At 36.7% G+C, this 18,191-nt stretch overlaps 2 protein-coding genes across 3 annotated transcripts; one reads left to right on the forward strand and one right to left on the reverse strand.

The window, feature by feature from the left end:
- The first annotated feature begins 2,436 nt into the window (after positions 1–2,436).
- On the forward strand, positions 2,437–11,790 carry LOC135105235 (2,4-dienoyl-CoA reductase [(3E)-enoyl-CoA-producing], mitochondrial-like). 2 transcript variants are annotated; one of them, XM_064013413.1, is made up of 7 exons: positions 2,437–2,676; positions 5,463–5,671; positions 6,061–6,241; positions 6,575–6,686; positions 7,065–7,164; positions 7,947–8,166; positions 8,927–10,211. In XM_064013413.1, exons 1-7 carry the CDS (start codon positions 2,599–2,601, stop codon positions 9,074–9,076), a joined length of 1,050 nt encoding a protein of 349 aa, XP_063869483.1. In that variant the 5' UTR covers positions 2,437–2,598; the 3' UTR covers positions 9,077–10,211. The 2 variants fall into 2 exon arrangements, with proteins under 2 accessions (XP_063869483.1, XP_063869484.1); XM_064013414.1 differs by lacking the exon at positions 8,927–10,211 and adding an exon at positions 11,066–11,790 and having other exon boundaries at positions 2,442–2,676.
- Positions 11,791–13,263: 1,473 nt separating this feature from the next.
- Positions 13,264–17,197, reverse strand: LOC135105236 (selenoprotein K-like). Its single transcript, XM_064013415.1, has 4 exons — positions 17,037–17,197; positions 15,478–15,562; positions 15,172–15,252; positions 13,264–14,633 (listed from the first exon to the last, which is right to left on the reverse strand). The coding sequence occupies exons 1-4, from the start codon at positions 17,053–17,055 to the stop codon at positions 14,549–14,551; spliced, it is 270 nt and encodes an 89-aa protein (XP_063869485.1). The 5' UTR covers positions 17,056–17,197; the 3' UTR covers positions 13,264–14,548.
- Positions 17,198–18,191: the final 994 nt, after the last annotated feature.

Raw genomic sequence — 18,191 nt, forward strand, 5'->3', positions numbered from 1 at the left:
AGCCGCCTTTCAAACAGTCCTTGCTAGGAAAGATTTTGGCGTCTAGCAGAAATTACCAGGATTTCCAAGGGTCTTCATAATATTCTGGTCAAAGTTTTATAAGACTTTTACATCATCAGTGAGGAAAATACATCCATGAGAATCAGGGAAATCATCTCAGCGGCCTTTTAAAAACAGTCTTTGCGAGGGAACAAAGCGTTTTAAGAGCGGCAACTGGGAAGAACCACAGTTGGGGGCAGGGAGTTAATGCAAGGCTCGCGCACTTGCAGGACACGAGCCCGACTTACTCATACAACAAAGGCCCAACACATCGCGCCTGCCTCTGAATCTTCGCATCATTCTCTCAATGAGATTCCCGCTCGTGGTGTATTGGATCACTTATGCGAACTGTGGCAGGGAGTGTGGGTACTGATTGACGTGGTGTGGATGGAGCAGAAGGGGTGGTGGTGGTGTGAGGGTTATTGTTCACAGAACAGAACAAATAGACAGATGAATGGACAGATAAATTGAGTGATAGATAAATAATCGGATAAATAGATAGACAGACAGACTTTTAGAGAGAGAGAGAGAGAGAGAGAGAGAGAGAGAGAGAAACAGATACGTAGATAGTATTAGACAGCGATAGATGAATAAATAGATACACGGAAAAAATGCATACATACATACATACATACATACATACATACATACATACATACATACAAACATACCTACATACAAGGACAGATAGTTGGATATAGTAGGAAAGATAATAGTTGGAAAAAAAGACAGACAGATAGGTTAAGCAATTGCATCTTCAGCTGACAGTACACAGGAGAGCTGGGAACGCTTTTCAATACATATTCTTGCTGTCTGTGTTTTTGTTCCTGTTTTCTACGTTTTCAAGACACGCCTTGCCGTCCTACTACTTATCTTCACCGTATTGGGAGTATACACTGTGTGAGTAATGAAGCTGCAAAATGCCGCAAGTGTCATAAGCTGTGTTTATATCGTGTGGCTTGTCTCTGCTTCTGCTCTACTCATATTGCTACTGCTACTACTATTACTACTACCGCTACTGCTACGACGATGAGGACGACTACTACTACTACTACTACTATTCGAAACACTCATCAGACGTCTTACAAGATTTATTTTCAAAGGCCTCAGATAGAGATGATTAGTGCATTTTTCATCATCCCATGTATGTCTATTTTTTTTTTTTTTTTTCGCACTGATGATGCAAAATTCTTCTTAAATTATCACTGGAATCACGAAATAAATAAACAGATAAACAAATAACCATCCTTAATATCAGCGATCTACACTACAGCCTGTAAGAAGTGGTCGAGATAAGACGAAGTAATCATTGATTGATAAGACGCTGAAAAGTTTGAGAATACGGTCTCTGTGACAGCCTTAGCATAGATACACAGGAGTACAAAAATGAGAAACGGCATTAGAAAAAAAAATAAATAAAAATGGTAAGACACCTCGCCACCTTTATCACACCATTGCATTAGGTACTTGTTTTCATGTATCTTCCTCTTCTTTCAATCTAAAATCTCTAATTTCGCCTAGCCTGTCTATTCCTTATCTTCTATTGTCTCTCGCATTTTTTTTTTTTTATTTCTTCTTTTCAAAGTGCTTCCTCTGCCTTTTTTCACCTAGTTGTGTACGAGTATTACACAAACCTTTTGACACATTTCTATACTGCTCCTCCAGCATTCTTTCCCTTCCCTAAGGCTTCTTCTCTCCATCATTTCTTTTTTCATTCATTCATTTGGTCTTGTCCTTCCACTTTGTCAATACTGTTTGGAAAATTATAGTTTTAGGTTTTTGGAGTTGTCTTGTCCGATTTTTTTTTTCTTTCCCTTCTTGTTTTAGTTCTCTCTCTCTCTCTCTCTCTCTCTCTCTCTCTCTCTCTCTCTCTCTCTCTCTTGAAATATGCGTCCTTGTTGGCTTCTTCGTGATTCCCAGGGAAGCCAAACTTATTGAAAGTTTCTTTGATACTCGCTACTCTAGCTCAGTGGTAGGCCTACATGGGCCTTTCGCCAATGTAGGCCTACCCTTCCGGGAGCTTATAAGAAATTCGTGTATCCTTGCACCTAGGATAAGTATATTTCACGTTTTCTCTAGTCTTAAGACTGAAGATATATAATTGAAAATATTACGTCTCTATTCTAAACACAAAATAGTTTTACGCATTCGCTTCTAAATAATTGTTATGTAGGTGTAAAATGTATAATAAAATGCCACATCTCAAAGCTGTGAGGCACCAGTTGCGTTTGAGTGTAATATATTAATATGCTACATAAATCTTTAATACTTTAATCTCAGTTTCTTACGCGACACACAATTTTCTTCCTAAAACATCTTTTCCTACTGTGCACACAGTGTATAACTCTGGCCATGTCATATACTTCCATGTAGCCCAATACATCCAAGTACCCCTTGATCAAATTCATGCACCTTGGGTCGCACCAAGTTGAGACTCGTGCTTTAAGATTCCTTGAAGTGCAGCGTGCACCCGGGCTGCCTATTATTCTGTAACTTGGTCCGCTCTGGACTCCACTCAAGACCACCCTCATAATCAAAGATAAACAGACAGACGACGAGATGGCAGCGGCACGGAGCATCGGGGCACGGGCGAGCATCATGCAGGCTTTGCTCAATCACGCTAGGCCACAAATTTCGGTGAGATTATGACCCGCAGACATGATGATCACTCATTGATTAGTCCGCATGGTTAATTTTTGTGTTTATTCGCGTCGCCACTGAGAATGAAGCCAAACTTTAGCTCTATGGTTCCTCCTGTGGTTATGTAAAGTCAACAGGTGCACCTTGTTATGTGTAATGGTTTTTAACCCTTACTCTGCTGGACAAGTCTTTGGGAGGGATTTTAAGTAAATAACCAGAGCCTGTTCATTTCGTGAAAGTGTCTTTATTTCTGGAGATTTTTTTTTTTTTTTTTTTTTTTTTTTGATCAACACAACGAAGGGATTAGTGAACTGAATTAACTGGTAAATCTAACAAGTAACGCTTCTGATGTATTTTTATTGTCGCCCCTCCAGGATAAGCAAGCTTGGAATGAGAAAAGGGGGTTTTTTAGGATGGAGGATGCCTTAATTGGCCAAATTTGGGAAGCATCGAAAGTCCAACGAGAACGACACTGCTTTTGGGGAAAACCCCTAAAAAATAGCAAATATCCCCCTATACCTCCCTATGCCTTTTGAAGTAACAAATCTTGCTAATTGGTGGGGGACTGCCCTCATATCTCTATCCCCAACAAGCTTGGAGATCTGGTGGAAAAGCAGGGTTTTAGCATGGGGAAAGCCAAATTTTGACACTCATAAAAAAAAATAAATAAAAAAAATTGTACTAAGGGTGAGATGCCATATTTTGAAAGCTGAGGAACTCTGTAGTCTAACCTAACTTGGAAGTCTTCAACCTCTCCCCCCCTATGGACACTCTTAAGGACACAAACCTAACCTAACCAGGGTGGTAAAGCCCCCATGGACAACCCCTTAAGAACACTAACCTAACCTGACCATATATCTTATCAATTAAGGAAGTGGAAGGTCCAGGATGTGGTTGGATGAGCTCTTCCTCATCCTCAAAGGCTGCTGGCACCACCAAGTGTTCAGCACTTGACTGATTTTGGCAAAACCCAAAGTTGTCTTGCTTGTGGAACTGCACAATAAAATCCTGGTATCTTAATTTATGTCCTTTGTTCTTGGCTACCTTTGTGACACTGGGTACCCTTGCAGTTAGCTGGCTGACTTCTGCAGCCACCACATATACATGTGGTGATTGAAAATAATTGACATATTGGCCAGAAATAAATAATGTTTAATGACATTCTAATACATCATTAAAAGGACAGCTATCATTGGCATACAAGAGAGCATGCACCATTCCATGCTGGAAACCAACATACTAACACACGCATTGCACTATATCACTCCAAGCGAGCCTCATTGCCAGGGACTTAGAATTTGTGATGCAGTAAAAGATGGATCACATCACTGTAATGTAACCATGTGTGACCCTAAAACAAAACCCCCACACATGTTGTACAATGAATATTCATCACCAAGTGCACATAATTTAGCTACTCCATGAGGAGGCACTATTGATAAGATTATCCAATTAATCTAACCTAACTTAACCAAACCTAACCCTTGGATGGAAACACTAATGTTATATCAATATCCTCACCAACAACTTTTCAGGCATTTATACTACAGCACAGTCTCTCAAGTAGCTCTATAGCTTGGAAGAGACAAAAATAGCCTCATATTCTCTCCTTTCCTCTATATGTCCAGGCAAACAGTTCTTTACATTTGCTCAAAACATTAACAATGGATGACCACAGCAGTGAAAAAGTTTTTTTTTAAGAATTAAAGTGCTTGATGAAGGTGCAGTCTTTACACACACACACACACACACACACACACACACACACACACACACCACTTGCAGGAGAGATGTGAAGTTTAGCTTCCCAAGCAGAAGCATAAAAACATATAATGGACTGGAAGAGGAAGTGGTGTGTCAAAAAAAAAAAAAAAATCCATGATTTTAAGAACAAGTTGAACAAAAGTAGATATGAAGATGGGACAGCATGTGTAGCTCCTTTCTTGTATGTTACAAATAGTAAATACACACACACAAAAACACACACACACACACACACACACACACACACACACACACACACACACACACACACACACACACACACACACAGGTAAATTACCATCTGACATCAAGAAAGTGGTTGACTTATAAGCTGTTAAACTCCTTGGAAAACAAGAATGTTATGATAATATACAAAATTTTGGGAGCTGTGGTTGTATGTTGTGGAGATAATCAATTCATGAACTACAGAGGCAGGTTGACCCTTCATTTTCATCTGCCATCTGCTGGCCACTGCACTGCTAAGCTCAGGCTGCCTCCCTGTGTGTCTGGACATGTCTGTGGGGCAAAGCTCCTCAGTTATGTTATCATGCAAAGATCAATTCTTTAAAAGTCCTTCATTACACAGCACTTGTAAGATTGTACATAACTGTGAGAGTATTATCAGCTAGGTGACCTTTTCTCTTGCTGAAAAACATATATGAGTATATATCCATTTGAAATTCTGTTAGATATTAAGAGATATTAAGCATATTGGTATAAGGAATTTAGACAAGTGATGGGTTATATGATTTCTTATGAAATCATAATTGCATTCTTCATCATCTTTACTTCACCCATGAAATAATAGGTAATATTAATAATAATAATAATAATAATAATAATAATGATAATAATAATAATGATGATAATAATAATAATAATAATAATAATAATAATAATAATAATAATAATAATAGTAAAGGTAAGTGAACAAAATATGTGAAATTCAAAGCTTAATAAAAATACATCTTCAACTGTGTGCTTTGATCAGCTCTTAAAAGTATAAACAATTATTTCAGAGTTTGCATAAGATTCACACATCAAGTGCTCAAACCAAGGCAGATGAAGGCCCTCAGGCACATTACTTTCCACCAATGAAGACAGCCATGCTGCCAAAGGACACATTCAAGGGGAAGATTGCCTTCATCACTGGGGGTGGCACCGGTCTCGGCAAGGGAATGGCATCAATGCTTAGTTCATTAGGAGCCAATGTTGTCATTGCTGCCAGGTAAGAAAAAAGGATGAAAGCAGCTGTGAATGGTGAGCTGCAGGCAGAGGCATGAAAATCTTATGTTGTTCAATTCCTCAAAAAGTCAGTTGCTTCATCCACCCACTCAACACAAACTGGTAAACCTTGGAACTCTCTTCCTGATTCTGTATCCTCTCCCCCTCCTGCCTTTGACCTGAACTGTTTCAAAAGAGGAATATCAGGACAACTCAGAAAATAAACTGATCTTTTTTCAGTTGGTGCCAAGTAGCCAGCCATACCATTTCAGATACATCATTTGCAAATTCAGAATTATTTATCTTTTATCCAACTTTATGGAAACAAATACATATGTTGAGGCATTTTGCTTTGATCATTGCAGTATTTAAATGTTGATTGGTATGTTTCAGACGTGTATCTGTACTGGAAACTACCGCAGCTGAAATTTCAAGTCATACTGGGAACCCAGTCCTTCCTGTACAGATGGACATTCGGGATCCATCTGCTGTGGCAGCAGCTCTTGATGCTTGTGAAGCTAAATTTGGCCTCCCTACCATCATCATCAATAATGCTGCAGGGAATTTTATATCAGTAAGTTTTTTTATATCTAGATTTATAAAATTACACAGTTGTTTAGAGCTCTGTTTTGCTAATCTAATATTAGTTAAACATCTGATTATGTTTTGACTAGATCTGCCTCTGTGTAGTTCTTTCCAAGGCAGCAGCTTACAGACTCACAAAAGGATAGCTGGGAAATAGATTGGGACAATTTTAACCATAGCAAAGCCAGATTGATTAATGCCATGATTATGATAATATGACTGCTGCTTAGTGGCTGGCTGGGCTGAGGCATTTCACTGTTCCAGAACCAAAGCCAGCAATTTTCACACATGACAAAGCATTTACATTTTTTCCTACTTTCAGCCCTCAGAGAGACTTAGTCCCAATGCATGGAAGACCATCACAGACATTGTGCTCAATGGCACAGCCTTTGTCACTTTGGAGGCTGGCAAGCGACTCATAAAAGCAGAACAAGGTTAGAATTGTGCCTTGGTGAACACATGGTAAACAGGTGGAATCAAGACCTGTATTATTCTTATGAATGCTTAACTCTGCAGCATATGTACATAAATTACAGATGATGGAGACATTACCATACTATTAAGTTTGTCTTTTGTTTGCAGTAATCTTTATTTAAGGAGGGGGGAAAACAGAATCACATGAAAACAAGAAGGTAATTGAAAAAAGAATGTATGTCAACCATTGACAGATGTCCCAAACTTTTGCCTTCATCTTAATAAACTTAAGGTTGCTCTTTCACTTAACCATTTTGTGCTTAAAAAATGTAACTCACTGTTTAGAAATTAATCCTGAAAGTTAACATATTAATGGCAAGTATTTTCACCCTGCACAGGAGGAGTGTTTCTTTCCATAACAACTACATACACTCGCTCTGGTTCTGGTTTTGTCTCACCAAGTGCATCAGCCAAAGCAGGAGTTGAAACTTTAACAAGGTAGATATGCCAAATATTTTTCCTTCTAAAGTGATCTCTCCTAGAGTATATAATATATTCAGTTCCAAAAGTAATATTCTTTAGAGGTATTTTCAGTTTGTGGAAAGCCCATTAGATAATGTAATATCCATTTTAGGCACATAATTAAATCATGAAGCTGATCTGAAGGTGAGATTGGTCATGAGAGGTCTTTGCTGGGAATTAATAGAAAATTCAAGGTAAACAAAACCCAGCATGTTATTATTTACACCAGGATGATCCTCAAGACTCTAGTGAATTTTGGCCTACCTTGAGTGCCCCGTCATTACAATTCAAACTTGATTTACTCACTTCTGCATGCCACGAGAGGAGTATACACAGCTCTAAGTGGGAAAGCAGGAAAAACATTCAAGAGCTTGTCTCATTTTCTCAACACAAATAATTCTTGCTGCATTGAAGTGTGTAAATGAATATGTTGAATCTTTTCCAGTGGGTAGGTAACTTAATTAGTTATTTGATTATTTAGTTCCATAATTTTCATGAAAAAGATAGCAGTTAGAAAAGATTATTGGAGGTAGAAGGTGTAGTTCCCTGAACATTATGAGTATACTTATTTTGCAGTGGTGAGTGATAATACCAGGCCAGGAATCTCATATAGGGTGGCCCAGACAGAGCACCACACACACACACACACACACACACACACACACACACACACACACACACACACATATCATTCATGCTCTTAGCTCAGTCAGCCCCTGATACATTGGTTGACATTAAAAACCTGTCCTTGCCAACAGATCTCTTGCTGCAGAATGGGGAAGATATGGGATGCGCTTCAACTGCATTGCTCCTGGACCAATTGAAACAGAAGGCGCATTTAGTCGTCTAGACCCAACTGGTTCTTTTGTCAATGCTGCCCACAAACGCATTCCAGCAGGACGGTTGGGAGAAATTGAAGAATTAGCTAACCTGGCTACATATCTAGTCTCAGATTATGCCTCTTGGATAACAGGAGAGGTAAGTGCTCATGATAGTGTTGTCTGCTAGAACTAGAGTATTTGTTATGCATCCTGACTAACAGAGCTTGATTTCATAAACTAAAACAATCATGAGATAATTGAAATGATTCTTCTTCAGTCTCAAAAAAAAAAAAAAAAACTCAGATGAAATTTAAATTGCATGTGTATTGACAGCTTATAACAGGACTACCTCATGGGTGGAGAGAGCCAAGATGAGCCTTTCAAAATGATAGATTAAATAAATACCATATATGTATAGACATGAGAACTGTCACTCACATTCTTTTCATTTGGTCCTTGGTGTTTAGATTCTGACCTGTTATTGTTCACACATAACAAACCGAGCTGCTGTCTATACTGCTGACTGTAATGGTTCATGTTCACTCAGTCTCATGCAAATGATTCCACTTTTATCTTTACCTTGTCCTCAAGTTAAAAGAAATATCCCAAAATTTTTTTCCCTCATTCATCATCACCCCACTTCTAACAATGTAAAGGAATTCAGCTTGATTGTTGGATCACCGTTTCATTTTTTTTTTCTGAAGGACCCAAGCCACATGACAGACAACCACCAGCTAAATGTTTGGATACAGTGTAGTAAGAGTTGATGTTACATAATATTACCATTATTCAACAAAGGGAGGTCTTCAGTTTTGTAATAACTTGAGCAGTATGAGAATAGACAGTTGGCCATAATTTTCAACTCTTACAAAGTGTTGCAGTGGGTAGTAGTTGATTTTGGCATTTCATTATTACAGACTCTTGCCATGGATGGTGGGTCATCACGCTTCCATTCAGGGGACTTCAGTTCACTTATACATTTGACATCTGAGCAGTGGGATGAAATGGAGAGACTGATTAGGAAAAATGCAAATAAAGATAGAGTTCGCCTGCAAGCCAAACTTTAAAACTTTTGAGGTGTGGGGTTTCATGTTGAGACTTTATTATGACTTTAATACCTTTCTGCCATTTTCTCTTTTCATATATGGCTATTGTACTTGAACTACGGAAGATGCTAAAGATCCTCTAAGAGATATATATATATATATAGAGAGAGAGAGAGAGAGAGAAAAGAAGATGCATTTGCTAGATGCATTTTATCTTAATAATTCATTGTTCTTTGTTGTCATCCCCAGTGTATTTTCCCCTTCACACATATGCTTTACAAGATCACCAACTTTGAGGCCTGCACTCTTCATAAACATTCCAGCATCTTAACTTTTAACAGGCTCTAGTGGAAGTTATTCAGCCCTTTGAGGGGCTTTTGTGGTTCTGTTAATAGTTTAATAAAGATTCTGCATCATGAATACCAGTCACACTTGAGGACCTGATTAATCATCTCTGTGGCCTCTTGAAATAGTCGTGAGAACCCAGAGCTTTTAAGAATGTGGGTTTGAATTTTTTCTGGCTGTTTCATTCTGTGTCTGGCAAATCCTCAGTATAAGATGCTAATTGTATAATATCTTGAAGTTTATCTTATCCAACGAACAGGAAGGAACTGGTTCTCAAGTAGAGTGGTAGGTGAATGGAATTGACTCAGTAACCAGTAATACCAAGTCATTGGGGAGCTTTAAAAGATTATAAATTTATGGATGAGAATCATAGGTGGAAATAGGTAGGTAAGTACATTTCATACAGGGATTACCAGGTGAAGGCCTAATGGCTCCTTGCAGCTTTCTTATGTTGTTATGTCATTGTAGCAAACAAACTCAGGTGATTATGTAAGGCAATTTGCTTGGTAATATATGTATACTGAAGCAGTAGCAACTCATGTGGTGGAAACATGGAAGTACGCTCAGAGGAGTCACTCTCACTTACCACCATTGTGCACTGTACCATAAAACATTTTTATGCCTGCATGTCATTAACATTTTTACTGACTTTCCACAGCATTCAGTGAATCTCCAGTGCTTATAACAACCTAGAGTTCATTAAATGCAAGCATCCTTTGATAGGCTTTAAGGGTTTCTTAGTTTCAGTGTTCACTTTCTATATTGAGTGTCTGCTGTATTACACTCCAAGCAAATACATATATCTATACAACATTATCTAATTTTCCTGGATTTAAAAACTTATTTACTTCACATCAGAGACCAGAAATTATCTTAAAAATGTACCCTACTTCTTATAGCAACTGGATAAATAGAGGCTGACAAGTCCTTAGTGGTGAACTTGCAATTTGGTGCTAAGAGGTTTGATGCAAGAGGAAAGGGGTCAGCACTGTTGGTAACAATGTCACTCTCAGACTGACTTAGGGTATGCTAAGAAATATCTATTGAAATAGCTATATATATATATATATATATATATATATATATATATATATATATATATATATATATATATATATATATATATATATATATATATATATATATATATATATATATATTATTTAATTTATTTATTTATTTTTTTTTTTTTTATGAAATCTACTAGTACTAAGTAGAAACAGTAATATGGTGGGAAAAAAAAGAGCCATTGCTGGTTGCACACATGGTGGATGTCTCTAAATAATGAGAGGGTACTTAGTGTAAGGTGCAGAGTGATTTTTGAGCAAAATTTTTTAAAAGTACATATTTCATGGTGAGCTTTCTGAAGTAAAGTTGTTGATCCAAATGGTGTCTTGAAATATGCAAAGAATAAAGTACTTTTGTTGAAGTACACCCAGTGACTAGCAGTAGAGCTTTCTGAAGGAAAGCTGTTGGCTCAAATCGATTCTCCCATGCAATGTTCACAGAATATTAAAATAGAAATAAACCATGTCCAGTCTTTGATCATGATAAGTTTAACCCATCTGCTCATACCTAAGCCTTGAGTGATTGCCAGCGTGGTATATAGGTAGAGCAGACATACAACATTGAGTTTGACATCTTTCTTATGTTATCTTGTATTAGACTGTTGGTCAAGATGGGGGAGAGTTCCGCTACATGGCCGGTGAGTTCAACTTGTTCAACAGAGTCACCTCTGAGCAGTGGGACATGATGGCCAAGATGATACGAACTTCCAACAAGACTTCCAAGGAAAAATAAAGTATACACATTTTTTTTTCTATGCACTTGTGAAGCAATCATCTTTAAGTATTAGCACATTATGAAATGATAGGTTTTACTAATGAAAATAAACATTTATCTGACTTTTACTTTCATACCTCCTGTCTTCTGGAGTTATTACATTTATTTCTTCATTATTATTCTATATCATACCCTTACTTCTTTTTTATTCTAAATTACCATGTATGATTATACAATTTAAATTAAAGCTAATAACTTGCATGATGAGTGAAAATTGGGATTTCGATTCATATCTTAATTAATATTTTTGGTACTTATTACATTGCTCATTAGATGCAAGATCTTGGTGTGATATAGTGATTGCTTACAGCTGCATAAAGTAAGTGCATATCAGTAATGGTGTGATTAGCAAATGATGAAAAGATTGTTTAAAAAGATAAATTCATTACATATTTTGTATGCTTCAAGCACACTGCACAACATGTACAGAGAGATGTTAATAAAATATTGTGACTGACAATTATGCACCTAATTATATACATATAGAAAGACTATAGAGTTCAGTAATTTTGTACTACATTTTTAGTAAGTAAACATTTTTTTTTTAATTTCCCTGTGTTTTTTAACCTTCTACCACAGTAGTAGTATTACTGTTGTAATATGAGGAGAAAGAGGAGAGGGGGAACAAATAGCAACATATATTGGCCCTCAGTGAGTTAAATATGCAAATATACACAACACAGATTAATAATAACTGTACCATTCACCTTTACCCCTGTCTTACGAACATGATAAACTTACCAGGAAGTAAACATTTGTAATAGGAAAAAAAGTCCTGAAAGAGGAAAAGAGCCCATATTTACCTATACTAAAATGTGAATAACAACAATCAGTTTCATTACAAACCAGTAATGCTCACCTGCATAGTGAGTAAAAGTTGTTAAAAGTAAGTTTTAAAAAATTATGAGGGAAAAGATGCTAGCATACACAGCTTGAATTTGGAGAAAGAAGGTTGTGCATCACCAACTCACTAAACTTCAACTCAACAAGATACACATTCAAAATTTAAAGAACTACACATACATATACTTCCTGTTGTTTTTACTGTTATGCTCAACACACTGCAATGAAGTCATACTAGGTTGAATCTCAGGAGCTGTCTCCAAACTGTACCTCTGCTATTTTCGTATTAAGAGGACATTTTCATTCTTGCTAGCCAAACATGACTGAAGATTGGTTTGCATATTCGAGTTGTTTTGCATCTATCAAATCACAAATTAGTTTCACAGTCATGGCACATTGCTTAAGATCCTGATATCAGCAGCACATGATCTCTAAGGGCCACACTGCTTCAACCAGCAATCACATGCATGCTGTTAACCTTTCTGGAACCATTTTATTTACCACTGTAAGAAAATAAAGGATGAATGCAAATAATATGACAATTATGGTAATTGGTAATGGTAATGAAGGAAAAGCTGTTTGCAGACGAGAACTATATTTTGTATTTATGCACGGACAACCCACCACCACAACACTGATCTCATAAGGCAAAGTTAAGAATCAGTGTCCAATCTCTCTCTCTCTCTCTCTCTCTCTCTCTCTCTCTCTCTCTCTCTCTCTCTCTCTCTCTCTCTCTCAACCATAAAAAAGTTGTATTTTTTTGCCACACCTGATGTCCAAGTGTCTCATAATTCACCAAGCCATGCTAATTCCACAAGTTATGCTATATGGAATGACATAAGAGAATAAATTTCCAAAGGTATAGTCCTCAGTTTTCTTTTGCCATTTTCTTTCAAGTGTAAAGTTTGCACACAAAACATGAAACACTTAAAGATTATCAATTCTTTGGTGCTGTAATAACTGGCATGCCAACAGCTGCTACTACTGCTGGAGGCAATGATAAACTGCAAAGAGGAATGCTCATTTAACCAAATCAACTTCATTACAAGGTACTATCCAAAACTGCAAAGAGAAATTTCCTTATACAATACCACAATATGTGTATACTTCACAGCAATACCAAGCATGAATGATGAATATTATTAATAAATTTATTTCTGGTAACTATCATAATATTAGTGTGTGTGTGTGTGTGTGTGTGTGTGTGTGTGTGTGTGTGTGTGTGTGTGTGTGTGTGTGTGTGTGTGTGTGTGTGTGTGTGTGTGTGTGTGTGTGTGTGTGTGTGTGTTATTTTAAAAGATTTCTTACATGTCATGAGAATCTCAACACAGTATGAATTTTATGATGCACATCATCAGTTCAATTTTTCCTTTCTTCATTGTTCTTCTTATCAAATTTTGCTGTACATATCAGACAATGTCATTTAAATCATATAGTCATTGCTGTAATAAAGCAACTAGTAAACATGTTATGAATATTGAACTTCTCTAGTCTTGGCAAGTCCTAAGACATTCCAAACAATCTCTGTACAAAGAAAAACTGAGCACAGCCTTTCTAAAATAACAAGAAAGTATATAAAGAAAACACATGATTTTCAATATAATAATAATAATAATAATAATAATAATAATAATAATAATAATAATAATAATAATAATAATAATAATAATAATAATAATAATAATGGTAATGGTAACAATAACATGTGTGTAGCCAGCTGTGCTATGCCTGGACTCCTTGGATATAGTACAGTGGGCCATGAGACTGTTCCTTTCCACCAAGGGAATGACATGGTTACGTGTGTGTGTGTGTGTGTGTGTGTGTGTGTGTGTGTGTGTGTGTGTGTGTGTGTGTGTGTGTGTGTGTGTGTGGTGCCTTGTCTGAGCCACTTCATATAGGATTGCCAGCCTGCTATAGAGATAGATTAATAGATTATCATTACTATTATTATTATTATCATCATTATTTACTACTACTACTCATACTGTACTGCACAACTCATTCCCTAAGTCAAACACATTTGCACAACTTAACTCTGTATCAAGGCCACACTTTAAAGTAAAGACTCAAGATTAATATGAGAATGATACAAATGTAAGTGGGATATGAAACATGTTTCAAATCTAGTTTCCATATATGTACATACACTCACTCTTACACACACACACACACACACACACACACACACACACACACACACACACACAGAGGATCATCTAAATGAGTTTTCATCATCCACAGTGCCCCCACCAGACAAGGTTTGCTGGGCACTACTTCATATTTGACCTAACACTTGATACTGTCACTGAGAGAAGAAAAGAGGAGGAAAAGAAACTCATCAGGTTACCTCATCTACCATGTCCCTCCTCTCAGTGGTAGAATCAAGCATTGTCTTCTAACTCTCAGACAACCCACACTCCCTTGCTCCTGAGATCAGTCTAGCTGCTCAGGAGTCTACCGACCTCATCCCCCACCCATCATGGGAACTACACCATCATCTCCTCCATGGCTTATTCTGCCAAACCTTCGTGGGGGAGGCCCAGGGGGTCTGTAGGAAGGATAAAAGACCAATTATGGAAAGTAAAGTCAGATATGATTTAGTTAAGGAGCACAATACATTTTTCATTCAAAACACACAGCTGGAAAAGTTGAAGATAATATGAACAGGCAATTGAAACCTGTCAAAACAGATCCTGGGCATGTAGAAAACCTTGCTATATAAGATAATTGTGACGAAATACCATGTGCCTCTGAAAAGTATGATTTATGCAGTGTCATCATCAGGCTATCCTGTGATGGAAAGATGCATCAACAACACCAATTATTTGTTGCCAATCCAGGTACACACATATGCAGAAAATCCGTGAGTATCCTGTTATGCATATTTCCAACTAATGTGAACAGTATCCCTTCCATGAATTTAATACAGTGAGCTATGAGTTAAGTGCAATATATTGTGCGTTCATCATGTATGGTACAAGTCTGCCATCGCTTGGCATCTGTTCCTGCAGTAATGATCGTCTTTTTTAGCCTGAAGTATAGTCAGTAATGCTAAATTAAAGAAATAATATAAGAAAAACACTCACGGCCTGCGTCCTGAAGGCCCGTAAAAGCCAGTCTGGGAATTGCCACGACTTGGTTCATTGGGATTGATAAGTGTGCGGAAGCTGTGGCAAAAAAGATCATGAGGCTTATATCGAGTCATTCACAAACAATGGAGTGAGAGAAACTCTAAGTAATTCAAGTGACAGATAAAATATCCTAATTCCACCTGAAATTGCTGAGTATGTGTTGATTCATTATAATTCACATTATTCTTGTGTTGAAAATTAAGCAAAACTAGTGCATTTTAGATATATCCTCAGGCAGCTCTACAGAATGGGATTACTTACAACAGCACAATGAAGTTAATGACACCCCAGAAGAGAGCAGGAATGGCAGCTAGACTCCACCCTTTACGCTCTCCAACATGACCATCTGGAGAAAATAGTCACATTTATTTGTTCATTTCATTTCCTTATGGTAGAATACATAGATGCATTCAAACATACAAAATGTGTATACATTAAAACACATAATATTAAAAATACATTAAAACACATAAAATACATGAGCATATAAAAAAAAACATGGAGACAAAAATGAGAAAACACATATGTAGTAATAAGCTGAAAGAACTTTGTGTATACATCAATATCTTCTACAAATGAAAAAAGGGCAAGACATAACACCTTAACCTGAAATGTGTTACAAAAAATACATTCTTCAATCTTTTTACAAAGTAGAATCCACTGGAAATTGATAATATATACCATTCTCTGTGGAGATTATTAAAATAACCTTGGACATTGACAATTACTGGCCAGAATTTTTTTTTTCAAGTGGTGATTTCCACACAGGAGGGATCAGCATTCAAATTAATAAACTGAATTAACCTAAACTTAACCTAGCCCTTCGATGGAAACACTGACATCATTTCAATATTATCCTTTTCACCAAATACATTAAAAAACACCAGCAGGATTACACACACATAGCAAACAGTTTTGTTCTTATGGGGGCTGAGCATAGCAGACTAACACAGAACAAATATGGCACATGGAGAAGCTTGAAGCAGGTCTGCATACATTTTCAAAATATCGAAAACAAAAATTTACTTCTAAAGAATATCAATAATAATAATGATAATAATAATAATAATAATGATAATAATAATAATAATAATAATAATAATAATAATAATAAAATAATAATAATAATAATAATAATAATAATAATAATAAAATAATAATAATAATAATAATAATAATAATGGAGGTGGAGATGAAAAGAGACACTGTTTGTGGGGGAGTTTATTCCCAGTTATACTTTTTTTCTCAGAGGAACGTTTAGGCACTGGCCAAGATCCATTAGCTACTCTGCCACATCACACAATTTCTCTTAAATATATCAGTTCCTTTCACTTTTTATTGAAATTCAAGTATTAATCATAGATTAATTACATCGTAAAATCATGCAGTACTACAAATGGAGAGAGAGAGAGAGAGAGAGAGAGAGAGAGAGAGAGAGAGAGAGAGAGAGAGAGAGAGAGAGAGAGAGAGAGAGAAAGGGGTAGGACGGTCGCCTGTCCTTTCCACCAAGGTGTTAAACTGATAATTGGTCCTGTAGAGTCACGGCAACGTAGCTCGAGAATTCCAATACTCGGCCAACGCCCAAACGTTCTTCCAGGAGTAAGAACACTATAGTTTCACTTGTAGCTTCCTCAGGAGAGATAGTAATAATAGGGGGATTATGGAAATTATTTTAGCTTACTAATTTCCACACTGTTTATAAGAGCACAAAAGTGAAGATTTGTAAAGCACTGAGGGTAGACACACTTAGAATAACCATCTACTACAGTAATCTACAGCAACCCCAACTACCGCACCACCACCTCCATCCCTCCACTCACCTGATGAAATGTACGGCATTCTCGCCCTTTTCAAATGACCAGAGAAGCGACCAAGCTTACCCAGCCACCAATATTTGCTAGCAAGGAAACAACACGTCACTCATTCAGGCTCTTGTCTTGATCTTTGATTGTGCTACGTCTGAGTGCATCAAATCAGATCACTCTTTAGAACAGACCCTTCATTTATAGTTTTGGTGCACGTTAAAAAAACGCTTCGCATTCTCATTATGACTATTTTCAAAGACCACAGAGGTGATTTGTCTGGTTCTCAAGAGTGTTTCTCCTGTTAATAATTTAGAAATATTGTAACTTTAACTAAAGCTTTTTTGAGAGTAGAGGAGGTGCGGCGCATTAGTGTTTCAGAATATATATATATATATATATATATATATATATATATATATATATATATATATATATATATATATATATATATATATATATATATATATATATATATATATATATATATATATATATATATATATATATATATTTTTTTTTTTTTTTTTTTTTTTTTTTTTTTTTTCAATGATTTATTAAACTTGAGAATATCAGAAGATAAGGAAAGCTGCAAGAAATTGTCTGGCCTACATTCCTGCACTCACACACCCATACACATTTGTTGGAGTCTATACAGAGACTGAACCAAGAAAGTGGACAGGCTTGCTGATATTCCATACGCTGAGGCTGAACTTGGTTAATTCGTGCTAATTTGATAATAGTTTGGAAGAATATCTTTTTCCTCGTCTAAATGGCCTTTTTGAGAGAGTGACACGCACAGCCGCACTTGGGAGCATAGTAAAAGGAAAAAACAAATTGTTCGTCATAACGTGCACTGATGTCAGAGCCCGATTCTTTTCTATTCGTGTTCTAGAATTTTGGAATTACTTGCCCGAAGAAATTGTTTCTGCAGTTCATGCCTTCAAACATCTTCTCGAAGCTTTCCTTGGTCATTTTATTTTTTAATTTTGTTAGTGGTTCTTTGTGAAAATTCTGTGTTGCAGATTCCATGTCGCTGTTTTCATGTGGTTCTCCTAGTACTTCATGGTTGGATAATAAGTATTCAGCTCCCTCATCAGCAGGGACCCACTCCCTCATCAGCAGGGACCCACTCCCTCATCAGCAGTTCCCTCATCAGCAGGGTCTGATGAG

The sequence above is a fragment of the Scylla paramamosain genome, chromosome 11 (assembly GCF_035594125.1).
Source record: "Scylla paramamosain isolate STU-SP2022 chromosome 11, ASM3559412v1, whole genome shotgun sequence".
Classification (NCBI taxonomy): Eukaryota; Metazoa; Arthropoda; class Malacostraca; order Decapoda; family Portunidae; genus Scylla; species Scylla paramamosain.